General features: G+C 33.4%; 4 protein-coding genes across 10 annotated transcripts in view; 2 read left to right on the top strand and 2 right to left on the bottom strand.

Annotated features, from left to right (window-relative positions):
• The window catches only part of LOC108749710 (lipase 3-like), a 7,884-nt gene extending 5,753 nt beyond the window's left edge, over positions 1-2,131 (bottom strand). The window contains exons 1-3 of the mRNA XM_018488614.1: positions 1,813-2,131; positions 897-1,101; positions 667-781 (exon numbers count right to left, since the gene is read on the bottom strand). Of these exons, the coding sequence (XP_018344116.1) occupies positions 667-781; positions 897-1,101; positions 1,813-1,932 (440 nt within the window). The 5' untranslated portion in view covers positions 1,933-2,131. The remainder of the gene's footprint in view (positions 1-666; positions 782-896; positions 1,102-1,812) is intronic.
• Positions 2,132-4,659: 2,528 nt separating this feature from the next.
• LOC108749709 (sorting nexin-25) lies at positions 4,660-9,110 on the top strand. Of its 3 annotated transcripts, none has more exons than XM_018488610.1 (11): positions 4,660-5,073; positions 5,685-5,995; positions 6,061-6,230; positions 6,299-6,693; positions 6,757-7,183; positions 7,315-7,619; positions 7,688-7,945; positions 8,019-8,155; positions 8,224-8,463; positions 8,633-8,915; positions 9,015-9,110. In XM_018488610.1, the coding sequence occupies exons 1-11, from the start codon at positions 4,837-4,839 to the stop codon at positions 9,084-9,086; spliced, it is 2,835 nt and encodes a 944-aa protein (XP_018344112.1). In that variant the 5' UTR covers positions 4,660-4,836; the 3' UTR covers positions 9,087-9,110. The 3 variants fall into 3 exon arrangements, with proteins under 3 accessions (XP_018344112.1, XP_018344114.1, XP_018344115.1); XM_018488612.1 differs by having other exon boundaries at positions 8,633-8,919; positions 9,015-9,060; XM_018488613.1 differs by having other exon boundaries at positions 5,067-5,135.
• Positions 9,111-11,553: 2,443 nt separating this feature from the next.
• Positions 11,554-17,274, bottom strand: LOC108749716 (dnaJ homolog subfamily C member 16). Of its 3 annotated transcripts, none has more exons than XM_018488637.1 (13): positions 17,193-17,274; positions 15,443-15,509; positions 15,176-15,369; positions 14,820-15,100; positions 14,526-14,716; positions 14,105-14,439; positions 13,634-13,937; positions 13,271-13,419; positions 12,795-13,019; positions 12,437-12,650; positions 12,259-12,360; positions 11,847-12,186; positions 11,554-11,644 (listed from the first exon to the last, which is right to left on the bottom strand). In XM_018488637.1, exons 1-12 carry the CDS (start codon positions 17,261-17,263, stop codon positions 12,067-12,069), a joined length of 2,253 nt encoding a protein of 750 aa, XP_018344139.1. In that variant the 5' UTR covers positions 17,264-17,274; the 3' UTR covers positions 11,554-11,644; positions 11,847-12,066. The 3 variants fall into 3 exon arrangements, with proteins under 3 accessions (XP_018344139.1, XP_018344138.1, XP_018344137.1); XM_018488636.1 differs by lacking the exon at positions 17,193-17,274 and adding an exon at positions 16,582-16,834 and having other exon boundaries at positions 11,847-12,183; XM_018488635.1 differs by lacking the exon at positions 17,193-17,274 and adding an exon at positions 16,582-16,834.
• Positions 16,967-21,455, top strand: part of LOC108749715 (WD repeat-containing protein 24) — a 6,851-nt gene continuing 2,362 nt past the window's right edge. For 2 of the 3 annotated variants that reach the window (XM_018488631.1, XM_018488632.1), the window contains exons 1-7: positions 16,967-17,168; positions 18,715-18,812; positions 19,006-19,122; positions 19,526-19,748; positions 20,475-20,688; positions 20,767-21,015; positions 21,089-21,249. In XM_018488631.1, coding sequence (XP_018344133.1) covers positions 16,975-17,168; positions 18,715-18,812; positions 19,006-19,122; positions 19,526-19,748; positions 20,475-20,688; positions 20,767-21,015; positions 21,089-21,249 — 1,256 coding nt within the window. In that variant the 5' untranslated portion in view covers positions 16,967-16,974. Of the gene's footprint in view, positions 17,169-18,287; positions 18,594-18,714; positions 18,813-19,005; positions 19,123-19,525; positions 19,749-20,474; positions 20,689-20,766; positions 21,016-21,088; positions 21,250-21,455 lie in introns of those variants that run through there. The other variant, XM_018488633.1, reaches the window with a different exon arrangement.

The raw sequence follows: 21,455 nt of genomic DNA on the forward strand, positions 1-21,455 counted from the left end.
GAGAGAGAGAGAGAGAGAGAGAGAGAGAGTGATATTCATATTTAGTTCGTGAAGAAACATAATACAATCATAGATTTCCACTTTAAACTTCTCTCTGGACGGAAAAGTATTGAATTTAGAGAGCCCATTGAGGCTTTTGTTCAGGATGTCGAGGACAACAACATACTTTAATTTAACCAAGAGACATTTTTCCATAAGATCTGTACGGGATCCTTTCTTTTGCTATCATAATATGGATTTCAATAAGCAGTAATAATTTTTCTAATAATAAATTTGTTAAGAACACATTGTTTTGCTTTAATAGCAAATTAATTTGGTTCTAAAGACAAATACATACAGCAAATTTTTTCTATTTTAGCAACAAAACAGATTCTACTCTAATAACAAATAATTTCTAAAATTGGTTGTATCAACTAAATTTTATCGCTGCCATTATGAATATACAGTAGCAATGACAAGTTTGCTACAACAGAAAAATTATTTTTCTCCGTGCAGCGCCCAAAAAACGTTAATAATGCGCTACTGTGCTACTTGAGCGGCATTTAACATGGTAGGTTTAGTGTTAATATTCTTCTCTTATTCGTCTTAAATGTAATTTTATGTAATTAATATTCTTTTCTTATTCGTCACAAAATTGCCACTAATCCTCTGTAACATTTTAGCTACCTGAAATCCCAGAAATCTCGATCGGTTGGCGACAACCAGGTGTGATTTCTCGAATAAACGTTGCCCCTATTGTTTCCAAGCCACACATCGTAACCCTCATCGGCTAATATGTACGCTAGACAAAATTCTCTATTATATTATCTTATCTTATAAGCGAATATCGAGATTGTCTTTTTGCACTGATATTCTTAATATTTTTTATAGCTCTATAAATATGAATAAGGATCCACCTAAAGACTTTCCAGGACCCATAAGGACCCAATCGGCGGAGCTGCCTCCCAGACCGTGCACCAAGAGTATCGGTGTTTTTATCTTGGATTTCGTTTCCTCCTCATCCTGACCGCGCGGTATTCGATGTAGTTGAAGAGCATAGCCGTCTTTCGTAACGATACTGTGAATCTCCAAGGGATATCCGTATTTCATCACCAGTTCTGGCTGCGAATAAAAGAATACATGTTCATTTGCTAGAAAGCATACGGAAAGTTCGTCCGTTTTTATGTCACACATCAATTAGATGTTTCGATTATTAGATATACAGGATATCCGGCGAGACTATAGCAATAACTCACAGGAAGATAAATGGGGACTAAACTGAGTCGAAAAGTTCTCTACCATTTTGCAATGTTCGCAATTAGTTAACAAGATATTAATTATTAAAAATTGCTAAAAATTGATTTTCAATAATTTTTTACTCAAATACTATTAAAAAATTCTGAAAAAATTCTCATAACACGATGAGAAGAAAAATAAACAATTTTTGTCTCTTACAGTTTTTCTGTAAAATTGATAGTATTTGAGTAAAAAATGATTGAAAATCAATATTCAGCGATTTTTAGTAATTAATATCTTGTTAACTATTGCGAAAATTGCAAAATAGTAGAGGACTTTTATGATTTTCATCTTGTTTTAAGATATCTCCCTATTCTCTCCTTTGTGTACTCTTCTCAAACATCAATTACATTCATATCTTCCTTTCTTTTCTCCAAGAATGCATCTAAATGCCAAGATAAACACTACGATGGAAAGAGTAGGTAATTACGCAAACCAATTTAACATGACATTCAAGATACAATCCGTTGCAGCGAGGCGCGTTATGTCATAATCGTATTATAAAGAGAGAGAAGAAGAAACGAAGAAAACACTCACCGTCGTGAGTTCGATGTCGGGATTGTCATCGGGCTTGACGAACGTCGGATTCGCCAAGGAGATGCAGCAGCACAGAACAATCGTCGTGACGAAGATCCGTCGGCGTCGTCGATCCATCATCGACGGTATCGCGGCGGTGTACGTTCAACAAAGGCCAAAAATCTTGCTCACGGTGACATTTTATACGTATCACGGTGAAACATGTAGGCAGATCCACGCCGCGCGATAATGCCGCGACGTCTGCTCGTTCGCTCGCTCCCATCCTCGCGACCCTCGAAGAACCCGGCCCTCATTCGAGAATGGAAAGTAAACTTCGTGATTGCACACCAAATTAGTGGATGGATGCGATTTTTTCAAACTTCACCAATCGCGCGAACAAATATCTTCAGGATCGAGAGACTCTTCATCTCTTCAAGAGATACGTACTTTGAAAACAATGAGAGATACTTTGAAAAAAATTGCCGCAGATTTCTATCTTAAAGCGCTAAAATGTTAAAAAAATAAATGTTAAGTCAGAAAATATTAAGATTAAACGTTAAACGTGAAAAAATAAATTTTAAATTAGAAAATGTGAAAATTATATATATATATATATATATATATATATATATATATATAAACTAGTATATATATAATATTTATAAATTTATTACAATCAGACTACAACTCCAGTCTTATATTTGAAGATGAGGTTTTTTAATTTTGTACGTCTTGGATCATTCAGAGATTCGTGAAGAGATTTATAGAGCACATTCAATTTAACGCATTCTTCTTGCGATATTTGTGTGTGTGATTTTAGATAATAATTTTTTCACTCTAATCTTTTACCAAAATTACGACAGAAGTTCATCGAGAAATAATTAAATTCCGTGAATCTGTAAAATGTTAAAAATTGATAAAATTGATAGGGATAATTCAGGATGTGAAAAATATATAAACTAAGAATGTAAGAATAATACAGACATCATAATATAAAACATTATAAGTTTGAAATAATAGAATAATAAACGACAAAAGATAGGACAATTATCTTAAAGATGTTTTAAAGACATTTTTGCAAAAGATGTCTCAACTTTGGACTTTGCGTTGTCTGGAATATATATATATGTATTATTCGTGTAATAATATACATATAAATATTAAACGTTATTTTATTTTTTATACAATACACAGAGTCATCTCTGTATTCATCTCTTGTTCAAAACAATCGCACAAGAGGTTAGGCGAGAGCTGGAGCACGTACTGTGGCGCGGTACCTTCGAAAAATCGTCAAAGTTATCAGGGGAATAGGATTCACCAGGAGGTTAAGAGGAGATTATCGATTCGAAGTTCCCGCCTTTCACGGGGAAAGCATATCAAACTGAAATGAGTCGCGAATTCGGATTTCAAGAGCTACGTTCGCGTATTAGGAGCGCACGATACATAGGAGCTCAAATAGCGGAAAATTTGAATGAGATTTTATTTTACGTGATTGTCTTTTATTAATCTGCTTGGAAAGGAAAGGAAATAATTAAGAAAAAAAGGAGAAAGAAAGAGAAATGATAAGAAAATAATTATTTTTTCATTATTCTCGGCATGAAAAATATGGAACGTTTCAATCACGGCATCGTTTTGCGCGATGCCGCGTTAACTGGTGCATAATTTTTATGTTTGCACCGTTTCGAAGGTAGACACTCGGCGGTGCAGTTCACCGAATCGGCGATCTTTTTATCTTTGGAGCGCGGCATTGCGAAAAGCTGTCACAACTAGGCCGTTGTGACGCGACGCAAGGTCGATTTCGTCAGACCCCTCGTCTCTATAACCTCGCGAAAGAAATTGGGTGGAAAGAGATGATTTCCACCGTTCCGCGACAGCTTTGATAATATATTCTTTTATATCACGAGCGACGATATGTTTGTCGAGTTATCGCTCTCGTTTGTGGACGACGACGAACAATTACGCGAATCCGCGAATTGAGCAACGCGAAGATCCGTGTTTATTTTTCCATGATTTTTTGTCCACAAAATAACTTGCAATATAAGATTGCGCACGTTAAGACGCTCTATATATATTATTATTTCAATAAGCTTGTAATTGCTTAATATGTGTTTCGAATCTTGTTATGATAAAAATTTCATAATGAATTGAGAGTCGATCAAGGATATAAGATTATCGATAAAACAAAAAATCATGTTATCGAATATAAGACTAGATATGATTAGATATATCATCACAGTTTAAACATATACATAAAAAATTGTAGGAGCATTAAAAAAAAAAACGATTTTGTAGAGAAAGCTTTAAGCTTTTATGATAGTCGAAAATTTGCTCAAATTTTTTTTTTGGACATGTGACAATAGATCTACAAAGTGAGAAAGAAAGTTGTTCACTTTTTCAGTTCGCGTAGTTTAGCATATGTCAAAATTACAAATCTAACATAAACTCAAAAAATATAGTAAGCTTTTATAAATAGAGACTTTAAGCTTTTAAAACCCTTATCAAAATCCTTTCCAATTTAAATTTTTATCATTTATTTTAACAAAGGTATTGATGGGGAAGATCTTTTTACCAACTTATAAAGGGACTTTTTCCCTAACCCAATATATATTATTATGACTGCGTGACGATTAATTTTAATTTGGGAATATGTTTCCTATGCAGCTTCCTTGCTGCATAAGTTTCCTTGCAAAACAAATTCTTTTTTTAAAAGAATTTGTGTTGCAAGTCCGAAAATAATCGGTGCAGTTATACATCTGCATTCTGCACCACGAATGAGATGCAGACCATTTGACCAGCTGTGGTCAAGTAGTTTAATTCTAGCTGCTGTGTCTCGTCGCAAGATGACCGTAGTCTCAGTGCAAACAGAGCGCAAAGTGTCGCAGTGCGAAACACTCGACATTTAAAAATGGCGAGGCTCTCGGTATTGTTTTGTGTTATCAGGGCGGCGAGATTAAAAAGCATTGTTGGGTGTATATGTTCACTGATATAAGTACTGTTATCTCGCAGCATCGCATATTTTAATACAATTGTATTAAAAAGAGAGCCATGGTTTCTCTCGTTGTCGTTGGCGTGATGTCATTGGCCGTTATGAGCCTGGGAATTGTTATGGACTGGACCTGCGTCCAGTGTTGTTTTCTCTACATTGTATTAACTTGCTCCTGCTTACTTGTCGGCCCGTTAATCATGATACTGATCAACATAGCTTTGTCGCCTAAACACCAGACTGGCTCTGGAACTGTTAGAACTGTTGCAGAAGTGGACGGCTTTCACAATATGTTGATGGTACAATTGAAACACGATGCATCGATATGGAATACTTTCCATTTAGATTCAGTTCCATCAATGTAAGATTAACTTTAATCTCAATTCTATTTATTCTTTAATTTATTTTTTTTTAATCTCTGTTTAATTTACTGACTATCTTTTTCTAATTCTTAAAATTAGAAAAAAATATAAATCGCAAATTCAACTGAGATTAAGGTAATCTTATGTTGATGGAACTGAATTTAAATGGAATAGAATGCTTTAGGCCTAGTTCCAGCATAAGATTAACTTTGATCTCGATTCAATTTACTCTATATGTTTTTCTAATTTTAATAATTATAAAAAAATAAATAGTGAATTAAACTAAGATTATAGTTAATCTTACATTTGAAGAACTGGGCTTGTTCACAAATAAACGTCTTTATTCCATGAATAACAAAGACAAAATATACTTGTGTCAACTTGTGTTAACAAATAGGCCTGCCATTCTTTTTAGCTGAATTTCTTATATCGTTTATTTTTTTCTTTTTTTGTTAAAAAGAAAAGGAAAAAAATGAACGTAAAAAGTTCACTTGGAAAGAACAGGCCTAATGGTTACCATTGTTCATTCCTGATTATTGGCTTTTCAGAAAGGATATGAGCCCAAATCAGCCAGCACTAGGAAGCATACACGTTATCCTGTTGTTTTCACACGTCTGGTGGACGGTGCTCTGCAAAATCTTCTAGATTTGATCTTTCAGGACTTTGTCGGCTTCTGGCTAAACGATCTGGCCTTTGGCTCAAAACAGCTGATAGATAACATGAAACAGGATGTGTGGGGCGCGATACAGAGCCTGCACGATCGCTTGTCGCATGTTGATCACACTAAACTAGTGGTTTGCAGTATAGTAAATAAGCTCACTTTTCATTTCGAGAAGATCCGGATAGCTCAAGCGGCTTCGTAAGCGTCTCTTTTCATTGGCATATTCAAGACGAGAAACAACTTGATTTATTTGTCACATTTAGGTCAGAGGGAGAGGATCCTGTATTTATTTTGTCAGCGCATTTGATGTCGCCTGTCGCTGAGCTGGAATATTTAAGGAAGATTAGCGAACTTTATATCTTATTTTTGTTACCACGCAGTTACTCCCTTTCTCCAGTAAAATTTCTTTTAAGAGAAGTTCTCACATGCAAAAGTAAGCATTTTTTGAAAATTATCAGTTACATGACTTATCTCTCATTTATTTTTTGTTTTTTTTTTCAGTCCTAAAACCGGCGATAGATTTAATCACGGATCCCGATTATATTAATCAGAAGATTCTAACATACATCGATCAACAGCAGCTTGCTGAAGCGATGCACAGGAAAACGTACGAATACGCGGAATCGTTCGAAGATTTTATCCGGATGGTCAAAAGCACTAAGGATCTAGAAGTTCTCAAACATATTAGATATAATATCGTTATCGAGATTATGCAAGCTACCACGGTGCAAAACGTAAAACGAGCTCAAGGTTTGGATCCTGAAAATAACGCTCTGGGAAACTCCGATGCCATTCGAGCGAGAAAGTTAAAGAGGTATATCAGTCAACTGACATACGCTAAGAATATATGCGAGTGTCACATGCAGACATTGGGATGGGATGGATATCCTCGTCAGGTAGAAAGTCGTATTCATGCTAGTTACGATAACATGACAATATTTCATAATGATATTTTTTAGGATTCAGATGATATATGCAACGCAACGGAGATCACGGAGGGCAGAGTACTTCCGCTGCAAGCGATTCTGGATAATGTGACTGGTCGACGATATTTATCTCAGTTTCTGGAACAGGTCGCTAGTCAAGGATTGATCGGTTACTGGGCGGCAGTGCAAGAATTACGCGCCGCAGAACGATCCAATTGGCATCAACTGGGAGCTGAGATCTTTTACACTTACATCAGATCACCTACCGCCGAGATCAAGGTGGAGAAAAACGTTCGAAAGCGGATGGAGGCTTTTTTGTTGGGCGATACGGGACTCAATGTATTTTACGAGGTCCAAGATAGCGTCGTCAAGACACTCCAGGAGAAATATTATCCGTCGTTTCTCGTTAGCGAGCAATATAAAAGCATGCAGGAGGCATTACTTAATGAGAGGGCAGAAGGTCAGTTATATTTTACATTACATATTTTTAAAATTAGATTTTATATAAAAATTTATTTTAGTGCAACTGATATGGGTAATTAAAAAATATGATTTTATATATTATATTTATAAACTTTTGTCGTGCATCAGGTTTGGTTGAAGACCGCGAGATTATTGATGGTACATTGTCAGAATCCTCGACTTTACTCGTTGGCGAACGATCGAATTACGCTCGTAGCAAGCTAGATCAGCTGCACGAAAAATTAAATAACAAAATGCAAGCTTTGCAGGCGCTCAAATCTTCTCTCAAGCCCGAGAGCAAAGTACTTAGCATATTGGCGAAAGAGGTCGAATGGCTGCAAGGTGAAAAGCGACAGTTGGAAGCACATTTAAATCATACGGAAATGTGGGCCGAACATCTAGGTCGTTGGAGAGCTGACGTGCAGAGTGCAGAGGTAATTTAATACGAATTTTTTTTTGTACATATAGAAAGATTTTTTTTTATGATTCTCTTATTGAATAGATGCCTGATAACGGGGATCCTCCACAATTTGTACTAGTTGTCCACATGGCAGAGGATGAAGACAATGATGAAAGCATATCTAGTGGATGGGTGGTATTGAGAAAACTGCAAGACTTTCAAGATCTTCACAGGAAATTACGTCAATTATGTTCTAACGTTAAAAGCCTGGACTTACCTTCGCAGCCTTTAAAGTTTTTCGGAAAATCTGACAAGAGCACTCTCGATAAAGCTAAGATGCAAATACAAAAATATTTGAATGTGGGTTCTTAAATGTGAATCTGGACTATTTTATTAATACTGTTTGCTTTAATTCGTTTATTAATTCTTATAGTTTGTTTTGGAGGACGAGAGGCTTAATCAAAGCGAGGCATTGTATACCTTTCTCAGTCCAAGTTCGGAGCATCTTAAAGCTGTGGTGGCACCATCTCCCAAGAAATCTCGCTTTTCTTTATCCACGTTATTTAAAACGTACGCGTACACTAATTTCATCATATGATCATTGATCTATTTCCTGACTCTGCAAATCTTCATGACAGATCTGTCGGTAGTAACGAGCCACGCGACAAAGAAGATGAAGAAGATTATTCGTTGTTGCTAGACGATAGCGAATCGAGCCGAACTGGCACAGATACCTATCTAAATGTCAGCAAAGATGCGATCGCGGAGCCGTTGTATACGCTTCTCGGAGAAGTTTTCGATTTAAGAGGAGTATTTCGTTGGCTCAGACGATCACTCATCACTTTCGTACAGATTACTTATGGACGTACCATAAATAGGTAAAATATTGCGTGTACAAAACTTTATTTATCTTATAAAACTTTTAAATACTTTCTTTTTATATATATTTTATTTTATGTAAATAACTTTTTAATTTCTTAATTTTTGTAGTTTAATTATAAGATAGAGATATTTAATAAGATACATTAATGTATCACTGATTTACAGACAAATCAGAGATACCGTTGCATGGGTGTTTTCCGAACCGATGCTTCATTATTACATACAGTTGTTTACGAGAGCATGGTGGCCGAATGGGCAACTCGTATCTGAGACCATTCTTCGCACTGACGAAGAAAAGTTGAAAACGCGAGGCGAAGCACGCAGACAATTTCTCAACAATGTACCTGAAGTATTAACAAATCTAGTAGGAGCACAAAGTGCTCAACGTGGTGCGATTAAAGTTTTCGATTCCCTGCAAAACGTGAATCTGAATAAGCAGCTATTTTACGTAAGTCGATCTGCTTGTAACTGTCTCTGTTTCATCGTTGAAGTGTACGTATATAGATCCTTTTCGCATTTTTTTTTTTTACTGATTCTTCTTTTACAGGATATATTTGAAGTATTAATGTACGAAGTATTTCCAGAACTGCAGCATAAACAATGTTCCTTAACGAAATAAAGTATCAATGTGATATACAATGAATATACGATCCCATTTCATTCCTTTTAGCGGATCTTATTGTACATAATTTTTAAATGCAGTAAAATTATAAATTTAAAAGTCAATGGTTACTTGCGAATATGTCGCTAACATTGAAAAAGATATTTACACACTTCTAATGTGGATAACGTATAATAAACTACACGCCACGCTGTATTAAACTTTTCTAAATATATTAGTTCTTTATAATTGAAGTTATGTTTTTGTAAGAGACATAACAAATGTATGCATTACATTTTGCAAAATCAGTTTGAAAGTTTGCTATGTCACATATTAAGAAATGAGCAGCAACTTAAAGCACTTTACAGTCACCGCAAAATTGATATGAATGTATCACTATATTTAAAAGCGTTATTAAAAAATTGCTTAAATGTATAATGCTTAATTGCTAAATAAATATTCATATAATAGCATAATATAGTAACTAGAGATGAAACTTAAGAGTACCAACAAGATTAACATTATTAGGATAGAAATATTAACTTCATGTGTTTGTTTCTCATTAATTTTAATCTTCATATAAGGGTATAAAGTATAAACAATTGAGCGCACATAATTTGTAGTTTCAACAGCATTACTGTGTATCTCATGTTTCTATAATACATGTTTAATACATTTTAATAGTTTTTTGTAATAAAGAAATATTACATAAGTATCTACATCTGTCGCTTTACAAAAAAGGATTAGGTACATATCCGAAGGAAGTAAATAGTTGGTTCGAAGTTTACTAAAATACTTTGGCCAGATACATATGATATTCAACAATATACACATATATATGAATATATATATATATATTTTTTATCTATAAACAATATAACATATATGCACATATGCATTATTTAAAGAATTATATAAGAAACGCATACAAAAGTAGAGCAAGTAAACATAAAATGTAATGGACGTATATAAATCTTGATAAGGGCAATTATCTCTTTTATAAGTAATACCTTTATCATGCTATCATTTGGGTTCGCGCTCTTACGAATATCGATTTTACGGTAACTATATTGACAAAGTATAAATTCTGTAAATAGATATGTACTACTGACATTTGGATTCGAGAAATATGTTCATATAATGATATAGTATTGATAAACGTAGGGCGAATAAGCGACAGAGATACACATTATATAGGTAAACATATCAATATGAATTTTCTTTTCATGACATTAAAAATAGCGATTGATATAATATTATAAAGAGTTAACATATTCGAACGCATTGAGAATAACAATTAATCGCGATTTCGCAGTCATATTTAAGGAAATATAAACGAGCTATTTGCTTGTACTGTGCAATATTGCTAAAATTTTGGTAACGTGTTGACTAGATACAAGCAGTTTCGAGGAATAGAAAGAGTATTCCCAAGTAATATAGGAACGGATGAAATAGTAGTAGTAGTATATAGAAAACTTGACCTATCCAGAGAAATCGATTCACTATACAATGATAATCTTTCTCTTTCTTCTATTTGCTACATAACTTGTTTATAATTTACTTTCTTTAACAATACTTAAAGACCAATCTAAAAATGTTAAAATGCAGGAAACTGTAAATATGTTTATAAACGGTACTTAGTATAAGTAATGAATATGTTTTGTCTTTATACAGGGTTGCGTCTGTGTCCGTTCGAATCACAGTATATCCAGATGGCAATAATGTTCTGTTGACTAGGCGAACCTTGTTCTTTATCACTTTTGCTGAGATATAGAGGAGACTGTGATACCTATTAACTTCTTTTAATATATTTTTTTTTATTTTTTCAACATTTAACCATTTTTTTCTTTTTTTTTTAATTTTAAATATATATTTGCAGATATTAAGCAAAAATTTGTAGAAAATAGCACATCTTGATTCTCTTTTTTAATCATCATTCATTTTTGTCTGAAATTTATATTCATAGGATTATTCTTAATAATAATGTTTGCATATTATATTTAGAAGATGTTCTGGATGCTACCTATTTGTGATTGTTCCAATATTGCAAGATTGTGAGCTTAAAAATTTTCTGATCATTCGTAAATATCATCAAGGTGCAAAGATTTTTGAAATATATCGTTCGGAGATAAACGTAGACAATCTTTCGAAAATAATCTTGAAATTTCATATTCGTATTTCTTTAGAAAATCTCTTTTTGTAACTATATCTGCCTCCCGATGTACATTCCAATGGTATGAATAAATTATTTTATTTGTTTTTACAAATTTATAGATTAGATGTGGAAAATATTCTTTAAAGCATGCTATGCAAACACAGTGTCCTTGAGGACACATTTTTACATACAGTAGAAATGATAGTTCATCGAGAAATGATAAATGTTTATTTTTCCCTTTAATTACTTTTCCCTTACTAAGGATTGTATGTAAAAATATAGATAAATAATCTTCATCAAGTCCGTAAGCTATTGCAGCCTCGTTTCTTAAATATTCATGGTTTAAAATATCTTGAATTGCTATCTCATATCTATGTAACTCAATACGGTTTTCTAAGTTTTCAGACTGCATTATAATAACCTATGAAAAAGAGGAAAAAAAAATAAAAATACATTCGAAGGTCCATGTCTCTTGAAATAGTTTCATAAATAAACTAACAATTAAAATTACAAAATCTCAGCTTGTGTCATCTAAACTTGTTTATATATAAATTTTTTTAACAAAATTGAAAAAAAGTGTACTTAAAAACTAAAAGGAGATATAAATAGTAAAAAATACTTACGAAATACTTAGTCTCGATCTTTAAGAAAAATTAAATAAGTACAGGACATGTACTTAGTCAGATTGTAAACACGTAACGACTGAAGCAATATCATCAAGCGGCCAAATTTAAAGACTTTCATTTAGTGTTGAGAAGATAAGTATCATGTGTCAAGATACATGTCCCTAGGCGTCATAGTCTCCTCTACACGTCTAGAAAAAACTTATTTGTTTTCTTTCTTTTACTTGGCAGTGAACTCGGGCCAATAATTTATATAATAACGTTGCGTTAATCCTTCGAACAATCTCTCGAGCCACATCGGTAATCCATCTAAAAGGTCTTGATATAACATGTTTCCACCCTACAAAAAACATTATTGGTAATGTGATATATACTGAAAATTAAGAACATTCTTAATTATATTGTCGTGTACCTCGTCTTGATCGGATTCGTTGGAACTGTCAAAACCGATAAAAGCGCCTGTTTCCGGATCCTCCGATTTTTTGGCAAGCTGCTTGGTCATTTTTTCCATACGCTATAATATAATACAATTGTTTTATTTTCGGATAACATAGACAACTTTAAGGAATTTAGATTATTTCGATACATACCTTAGAACCTTTACCTTTAGTACATTCTGGATGTTTGGCATGATACATGCAGAAATACTTTCGATGTCCATTTAAGGACAAGACTGTGCCAACGCAGTTTTTGATATTTATGTTTAATTCTTTCTGGTCGGGTAAAACGAGAGATAATAGTTTCTTATACCAATCAAGACCTCTTTCTAATGACAGATGTGCGAACATAAGCGTTTTATTCTTTCTGAGAATGAAAAAACGATTTACGATAACACTCTCTTTCTCATATTGTCATATACGTCGTTAATATTCATATATGTAAAATTTCATATAATTTGCAGCATAGAGTAATGAATTGAAATAAGAAATGCTGATAAACAGAACGTACCTATAAGGCCACACAGCTTTATGAAAAGCTGGTAATAACTTTAATCGGCTTTGTGCGTCAACTAGCAGAACGATAGTTCGGCATCCTGGTTTCAAAAGCCGAACTAATCCATAATATTTCTCCACGCGTAATTCGTGCAATCGTAGTTGCGGCTGCGATGAAAGCGGCTTGACATTGTCTTTGCACTGAACATGTTCAGACTGTACACTTGCTTCTTCTAGTTTACTAAATATAAAAAACAGAATGTACAAATTTATAAATATATATATAAACATGTATATGATTTAAATTTATATAGTACACAAAATACTATTTTTTCGCAACATATTAATTTAATGTACATGCTTTAAGTGAATAGTCATCTATTATTTGGCAAAATTATTTAATGGTCTCTATTAAATTTTGAAATGGATTAATATTGCAATATTAAAATTAAAAATCAAAATATGTTATATTACTTTGCTAATTCTACTCACACTAAGTATGACATTCCATATCCTGCAACTCCTATTAGCATGAGAGTAACTAGCACCGATATCAAAGGCAATATTTGCTCTTTCGTCAGATTATCTGATATATAATCTACTGCTAATAATGCCCTTCCTATCAATCTGTCTACAGTACCCTAGAAAAGTATATTAAAGTATTAATATGGCATACTAAGATCGCATTCGAAAACTACCAGAGTACCTCTGAGTATCATTTTATCCTTGTTTAACATTCAGTGAACAACAAGAATAAAATGATATTCGGAGACATCCGAGTAAAGTTTTTGAACGCAGCTTAACAATTTTTGTAGATCAGGAAGAATATTATGATCATTGTGAAAGCATACATACCTGTGCGTGTTCATCCGCCAATTCTCCTACAACAGCAGAATATGGTAAAGCTTCGGTGGTACGTAACAGCCTTTGTATAGTTTTCTCTAAATGTCTACGCGTCTCGTTCCATATACGTTCATTCTGAATGGTCTCAAGCCATCCATGAGGAAACCATTCATACTTCAAGTGATTGGCATCTCGTCTCCATATGATGACGATATGTAACAAAGGCTCCAGTGGACTGCCTTCACCGGCTGACAGTGCTGATACAAACTCAGGTTGCGTATCTTTGAATACATATGCATATCTGACACGTTCCGTGCTGTGAATATTATTAAATAAAATATTTAATAAACATATATAGAAATTACTATATATACCTTTATTAAAAACTGTATTATACTTAAAGTGGATAAATGTGACTATTAATAATTTTATAATCATACAAAATGTATTAAAATAACAATTTGTTTATTAGACAGACATTACCTGTAAGATGACTCTAATGCCGCTTGTCTAAACTTGTGCCTAGCTATGTCGTGCAGAGGATTATTCTGCTGCGATATCAAAACCGCGCACAATCGCTTTTGCGGCCTCAGCCATTCAGGCGGACATATTGAATCTAACATAGCTTGATTTGAAAGTCTCGGTAATAAGAGAAACTTATTATTAGCGATAACATTATGCATGGTTTCACTGGAAATGTCTTTCATACTAACAGATGCCATAGGTTTCTCAGAATTCTCGTTAAAAAGCAGTAAAGTATCTAATTCGCCTGAGATTTTGTATTTTGACGTTATGTTCTTAGTTTCCGATGTGCCAATCTATAAAAAAAAATATTTAAAATGATAATTAAGGGATAATTTGAGACTTATTAACATTGATTATATGTATATCATAAAACATTTACCTGAACAAAGCCAAAAGCTACTCGATCTCTATAGTAAAAAGATGTAAGCAAATATCGCAAGCGAATAAAGTCTCTCTTCTCAAATATCAAAGCGCGTATTCGGTTATCCGTCCAGCCCGATAGGAAATTTTCTACGTTGTTATTATTAATAATACTTATTAATTTATATGGTAGCCTACTTCGTACAAATTCTGCAGAAAAATAAAAAAACGAATTATTAGTTCGCAATTTGAGAGTTATAAAACAAAACAACGAATAAGACAAAATATACATTTTTAAAATAGCAAACCATACCAACAACTTTTTGAATGCCAAACACAGATTCCTTGTAGACACTAGTGCGCCCGTCTATGATAACAACCAGACACGGAAGAGAGTGGATGCCGAGTCTTCTCGCCAAAGTGGACTCTTTCTTAGCGTGTGCTGTAGCCAAACCAAGTCCCAGAGGTTCCAACTCATCGATTAATCGTCTCCAAGTAGGCTCCGCTTGCAGACACATGTAGCACCAGTCGGAGTAAAATAAGATTAAATATGGCATACGATAAGTCTTGGGCACTATCACATTCTCGAACGATCTGCAATTTACGAAGCATTTAATGTAATTTCAACAGCAACGACAAATCGTTGTGACACACGCGAGAAATACATACCGATATGTGATGCTCATTTTATGGAACAATGTGATGTCTCTGCTTTGATAGTGAAATTTAAAATTACCGGTAAACAATTCTTCCAATGGATCAAGAACATTGAAATGACTATTGTCTCTCCTTTGCCTGGGTATACCTTCCTCCGTAATTCCATGATTATCAAACTTTCTTCTTCTCTCTGGATCTGTCAAAAGCTAAACAGTTTGTTGTGATAAGTTAATTTCTTTTCGCTACTGCTTCTCATTTCAGATAAGATATATAACTTACCTCATAAGCTTTTGTTATCTCTACAAATTTATCCTCGGCCATCGGATGATCAGTTTTATCCGGATGCCTTCCGAAAAAAAATCATGTTTAATGTATAGAAATGTTTTATACCTAGAAAGAGCATGTTTCTATCCAAATAGCCAAACCTGCCAAGAGCAATGTATTGCAAACTGTGTATCGCATGTTATGGGTGCAATCTATTTTGCAATCTACTCATGAGCATCATTTATTCTTATTTAACACTTGGAATAAGGATAAAATGATCTAAGAGCATTGTGAGCGTCGAATAGAATGAACCTTTATGCTACAAATATTTCAAAACATTTGACTGACCAATCAGAAGAAAGAATTTTACTAATTAATCAATCCAAAAACGCTTCAAGTCATTTATGGCATCAAGTAAATCTATGTTAGTAAAACTGTAGCAACAATCGAGTACAGTTTATTGTTTTTCAATATTTGAATTGTATCAGAAAATCAACAGATCCTATGTAATAACATAACAGCTCTATTTTTTATGATTAAATTAGCATATACTTGTACTTAAAATAGATATATATTTGAACTTTGATAGATAAGCAAGATAAAAAATTTTAGTACAGTCCAGTGCAGTGACAAAGAACAGGCTTCACAATGATGTACGCTTCATTCCTGCTGCATATCTGTTATTATATTAAGACTGGCAAGTCATATGATGAATTTGATCACTCGCTCTACATTAGATCAGTGCATGTTAAAAGCTACTTTATATAAAATATCTTAATGCAGTGATGCAATATAATTTGCAATATAATGCAGTAAAACAAATATAAATTGATTAACTTTGACAATAAAATGATATTTTGTTAAATAACTTGACAATATTATTAGTAAATAGTTAATTGTTTAAAATATTTATATACTTTTACATTTAACTTTGCTAATTTCATATAAAGCAGCTTTTGATACGTACTGATCTGATAGCGTAGTGCAAGTGACCGAATTCGTTATTAGTGGCAGAAATCAATCTTAAAGAGAATATAATGGATAGGAATCTAAAATCATGATCAAATTTGTTGACAACTGCTGGCAGGCATACTGCTAGCATTTGGCTATCTGGATACATAATAAAGCAGAAACATATTAGGTACACCATTTACCATTCCTTGACGAGATGCTTGTATGCCTTTCGAATGTCCTGCAATGTCGCATGCTTCGACACGCCTAATATCTTGTATGGATCACCCAAGGAATCGCCAGCAGCCGCCGGCAGTGTCAACTGGAGGAGCGCGAAAAGGCTCAGCAGCAGAAATGCGTATCTCATTAACGGAACGACACCGGCGACTCGCGCAACGTCGCCGTGGGTTTGACGATCACCCGTCATTAAAAAATCAATCGACATCATTCGCGACGCAACGGTGGACCTCACGAGGATCTTCTCGCGTGTAGCACTGTGCAGACTACCTCGCAGAGTGCTATGGACCCGCGTGACGTTCCCTTAATACTGTTCGGCTGTCACTCGCACTCTCCGCTCTCGTCACACTCGGGATTAGATGACATACTTGTGCGAATCGTCGTCCACCTGTCGTCGTTGTATGAAACGTCGCGATAACGTCGGCGGGAAGGAAGTCTTTCCTAATCCCTCACATCAACACTCGCCAAACTACAGCCGCCACCATGTTGCACCGGAACGGAGGGATGAGGGACATCTCACATCGGACAGGCATATCGAGGCATTTAGATATAGGTAATAGGTCAGCAGGCTACTTACTGGCTGAGGTCTGTTTTTATTCCCGCATTAGACTGTAGTAGAACTCTCTTTCTCGCCTTCGCCAAAAACATATGTCTATCGCCTTTTAAGTTCCAAAAGTGTACGTCAGTTCAGTCATAGAAACAGAGTTCAAGATTGAAACACGGCCAGTTTGAAGTGTGTTCAGATTCTCATCTAGGTGCTCCCCAGGTGTCATGTTATTCTTGTCTAATATACGATAAATAACAAGGATGAAGTGATACCTGGGTGACACTTGAGTGGGAATCTGAACTCAGTATTGCAGATGACACACGGCGAGTTTTCATGAAGCTCTCGCGAATCACGCACTTCGCTGTCGCTTCGTCGTCGCGGTGATTCGTTTTTTTTTGTTCTATTTGCGAACGTTTCAGCGCGTGCTTCGGCCTGCCGTTCAAACTCTTCAATGACAACTTCATACAACCTCGTGTCCATAGGAGATAGCCCGGCATCCGCTTGTATCATTACATTAAATGCCATAATAATTTAATTTGTTTGTCACGATGTCACATTTGTAAGTTACGTTGCAATTATTCACAATCTGTGTCTGCACAATTAATTGTGTTTGGTTTGTTGTAATGCTTAATTGTTATTCTCTATATTTATCTTTGTATTTGTTTTCTTTATGATAGTGGCTTCGATAAAACTTGAAACTTCGATTAAGTCAATTAATGATCGATTCGACTGTCAAAATATTACTTGCAGCAAAATGTTTAGCATAATTTATCGTTCTTAATCCTTTTTCTTTGCGACAGCAAGAGCAGGTTAATAATTCTGATTAATAAACACGTATTGACAATTTAATCGTCGGTTAAGTTAATCAAAGTTTGATCGTTAGTTAGTTATCCTCAAGTTTATTTCTATCAATGCAGATATTAACTTTAATCTCAGGTTAATGGATTTTTTATCTTTTTTTAATTTTTAGAATTAGAAGATAAAAAGTGAGTTAAATGAAGATTAAAGTTCATCTACATTAGAAATGGACATTGTCTATATTGAATTTTTTCTCTTTTTCAAATTTGTATTGTATATATATATATACATATATGAACTAATTTGATTTATACAGTAAGAGAAGTAGATGCATCGAACATTGTGCAATGTCATCTTGCTCCAACATGATTATGGATAGCTGAAGTGTATTCTATACAATCACTCTGAAAGAATGACAAATATTTATGAAAGAAAGAAAAATAACAGAAATGTGTAGAGATAACTAGCTATATATTTCATAATTGTCAGTAGTCATATTTGAACTGCTCTAAAGTATGTTCTAAAGTAAATAAGTACCAAACAAACGCTATGCTTTGTACAATTTTGTAACATGTGCTTGAGGCTCCATAAAACAAGCTCCATAAAACGGAAACTATAAGTAGTAATTAGAAGGTATGAATATTATTAATAATTATACATAATAATAATTAATAATAATTTAATATTGCGATGATAATTTAATATTAATTCTTAATACTAATTGGATATTTTAATATTAATTTTTGAAATGCAGCATGACGTCAAGAACTATATGCATCGCTCAAGAAGGACCTGCAAATGCCTTAGCCCTTAACAAAGATAATAGCCAGGTTGTGATAGCTGGTCGTAATGGTGCGTTAACATAAGTTTAAAATAAGATATTTTAAAATATAATTAGGATATAACAATACAGATTATTGCAATCTGATTGACATGGACGAAACAATTACAATTAATTAATTTTACTAATTTTACCAAACTTATTTTCTTATTTCTAAAGGAAGTAAATATGAGAGTTATATTATAATAATATTTTATATTACAGTTTTCAAAATATTCACATTGTTGGAAGATAGATTTGAAGAAGCCTGCAATCTTCGTGTTGGGAAGAATTTGAATTTGAATTTTTCTTGCAATGATGTTGCCTGGAATCTTAATGATGGTAATCCAATTGCTTATTACGATATATGATATATTTTTATATTATATTTATATTAAATCCTATATTAAATAATCAATGATATTATAAAAGATAGATACTTGAATTTTTTCTAGCTTAACTCAAATTTTCATGAATATATTTAATTCAATTATTTTTCTGTAAATTATATTTAAATATTAATTAATTATATATAACGAATCACATTATTTTATAAGTCCGAAAAGTCAATTCGGCACCCAGTTCAAATGACTACATATTTAGTATATAAATTTACATAGAAATCATTTAAAGCATCTAAGATCCAGCTTTGATCGTTATAGGCATTAAACTCTTGTTGTATATTGACATATATGGTCTTAATAAATCGTTTATTATTATTTTGTAATATTTTATTAATTTGTAGACCATATACTTGCGACTGCAGCAACAAACGGTGCGGTGGTTTTATGGAACTTGAATAGGCAATCTCGATCAAAACAAGATCATGTATTTGTCGATCATAAGAGAACTGTGAATAAAGTAAGCTTTCACATGACAGAACCCATGTGGTTGATATCTGGCTCACAAGATGGTACCATGAAATGTTTTGATTTACGAATAAAAGAAGCAATCAAGACTTTTTATAGGTAAAGTAAGCTGCGTGGACTTATGTTGTAACATACTAGTCCATAAATATAATGGCGAAATCTTTTTTCTTGCATCTCAAGAGTCCTATTTTTTATTTAATCTTTAGACTACCGGCATTTTTTCATTAAAATAATGATTCTTTTTTTGTCAAAAATTTTTCTGTATAAGTAATATCACATAGTGCAAAATTTCGAGATTTGTGCAGAGCCACAAGTGGCTTTCCTGGTAAGGATCAAATATAAAAAATGTTTTCTCAAAAATAGTATATTTTGGGGGTTTTTTAAATCGCTGATTCCAATTCTGAGCATAGATTTATAAAATTTTGAGTCTTAAGCGCAATATTGACAACATAAATGAATGTAAATGTATAAACTCAGAATTGTCTTTTAGCATTATCCAGAGCTAACGTGGATGTAAAAAGTTTGTAGCTTTTTGATTTTTTTTTATTTAGTTTTTAATTTTTTACTCTTTTCTTGTTTTCTAATTTTTTACTTTTTTATATTTTTTTGACTTTTTTGTATATTTTTCAATATATATTTTTTATACGTTTTATTGCATGAGCTACATACACACATATATGTTTAATACATTTAGTATTTAAAATACCACTAAAAGTAGTTAGTTAACCCAAACTCAAGAGTGGTTTTCCCGGCAGTTTAAAGGTTAAATAAAAAGACTTCATTTAATTTAATGATTGTTATATAATTATATATTCACGTTTTTAGTAATACAGAGTCTGTGAGAGATGTACAATTTTGTCCACAACAGCCTTATACTTTTGCTGCTGTATCGGAGAATGGTCATGTACAACAATGGGATATGAGAAAACCAGAGCGTTACTTTCAACATTTTACTGCACATAGTGGTCCAATATTTGCCTGTGACTGGCACCCAGAAGCTACTTGGCTTGCTACAGCATCTAGAGATAAAACTATCAAAGTACTTTATTTTCTACATATTAATGTAAACTTTTTTGTGGAATGTAGGATTTTTCTTTATATCGTTGTAATTTTATAGGTTTGGGATTTATTGGGTAAACCAAGTTGTGATTATACTATACATACTATAGCCTCAGTGGGACGTATAAAATGGAGACCTCAGAAAAAATATCACATAGCCAGCTGTGCTCTAGTCGTTGATTGTAGCATAAATGTATGGGATATTCGCAGACCGTACATTCCATTCGCGAGTTTCAATGAGCATAAGGATGTTCCTACAGGTGTTGCATGGAGAGGCAACCCGCAATCGTTTCTATCAACAAGCAGAGTAATACTGCTAATCATTATTTGCTTTTCTATTACAATATGCAGCACAATTCTCCTTATGTTCCATTTTACAGGATTGTACATTATACCATCATATTTTTGACGATGCAGTAAGACCAGCCAGTAAGGCGAATCCACAGAGTGTTGCAATAAATTTAAAACACGACGTTACATGCGCTTCCAAGGTAAAATATGAACCAGCAAGTATTGCAAGGCAGCTGAGTAATTTAATGAGGTGAACATTTTGTTATATTATATTATATAAAAATATTGCGATTATAAAAAAAATCCAAGATAAATAAAATAGAATGAATAAAATTGTTATAAATTTAGGTGCCATTGCTAGTCGTTAATTTTAATATTTTTCTTTCAGCTAAAAAAGATTTTTTATAATAGATTTGAGAGCGAGAGAGAGAGAGAGAGAGAGAGAGAGAGAGAGAG

Source organism: Trachymyrmex septentrionalis, unplaced genomic scaffold, assembly GCF_001594115.1.
Source record: "Trachymyrmex septentrionalis isolate Tsep2-gDNA-1 unplaced genomic scaffold, Tsep1.0 scaffold31, whole genome shotgun sequence".
NCBI lineage: Eukaryota > Metazoa > Arthropoda > Insecta > Hymenoptera > Formicidae > Trachymyrmex > Trachymyrmex septentrionalis.

Excerpts from the sequence above, each read along its gene's own strand:
- LOC108749716 (XM_018488635.1), bottom strand. The coding sequence starts at position 16,826 with ATGATGTCGATTGATTTTTTAATGACGGGTGATCGTCAAACCCACGGC. Across the intron at positions 15,510-16,581 it reads AAGCATCTCGTCAAGGAATG|GCATCCGGATAAAACTGATC; the intron begins GTAAATGGTGTA and ends TTTTTTCGGAAG. Across the intron at positions 14,717-14,819 it reads TGGCATTCAAAAAGTTGTTG|AATTTGTACGAAGTAGGCTA; the intron begins GTATGGTTTGCT and ends ATTTTTCTGCAG.
- LOC108749709 (XM_018488610.1), top strand. The coding sequence starts at position 4,837 with ATGGTTTCTCTCGTTGTCGTTGGCGTGATGTCATTGGCCGTTATGAGC. Across the intron at positions 5,996-6,060 it reads CGGATAGCTCAAGCGGCTTC|GTCAGAGGGAGAGGATCCTG; the intron begins GTAAGCGTCTCT and ends TGTCACATTTAG. Across the intron at positions 8,916-9,014 it reads TGAATAAGCAGCTATTTTAC|GATATATTTGAAGTATTAAT; the intron begins GTAAGTCGATCT and ends CTTCTTTTACAG.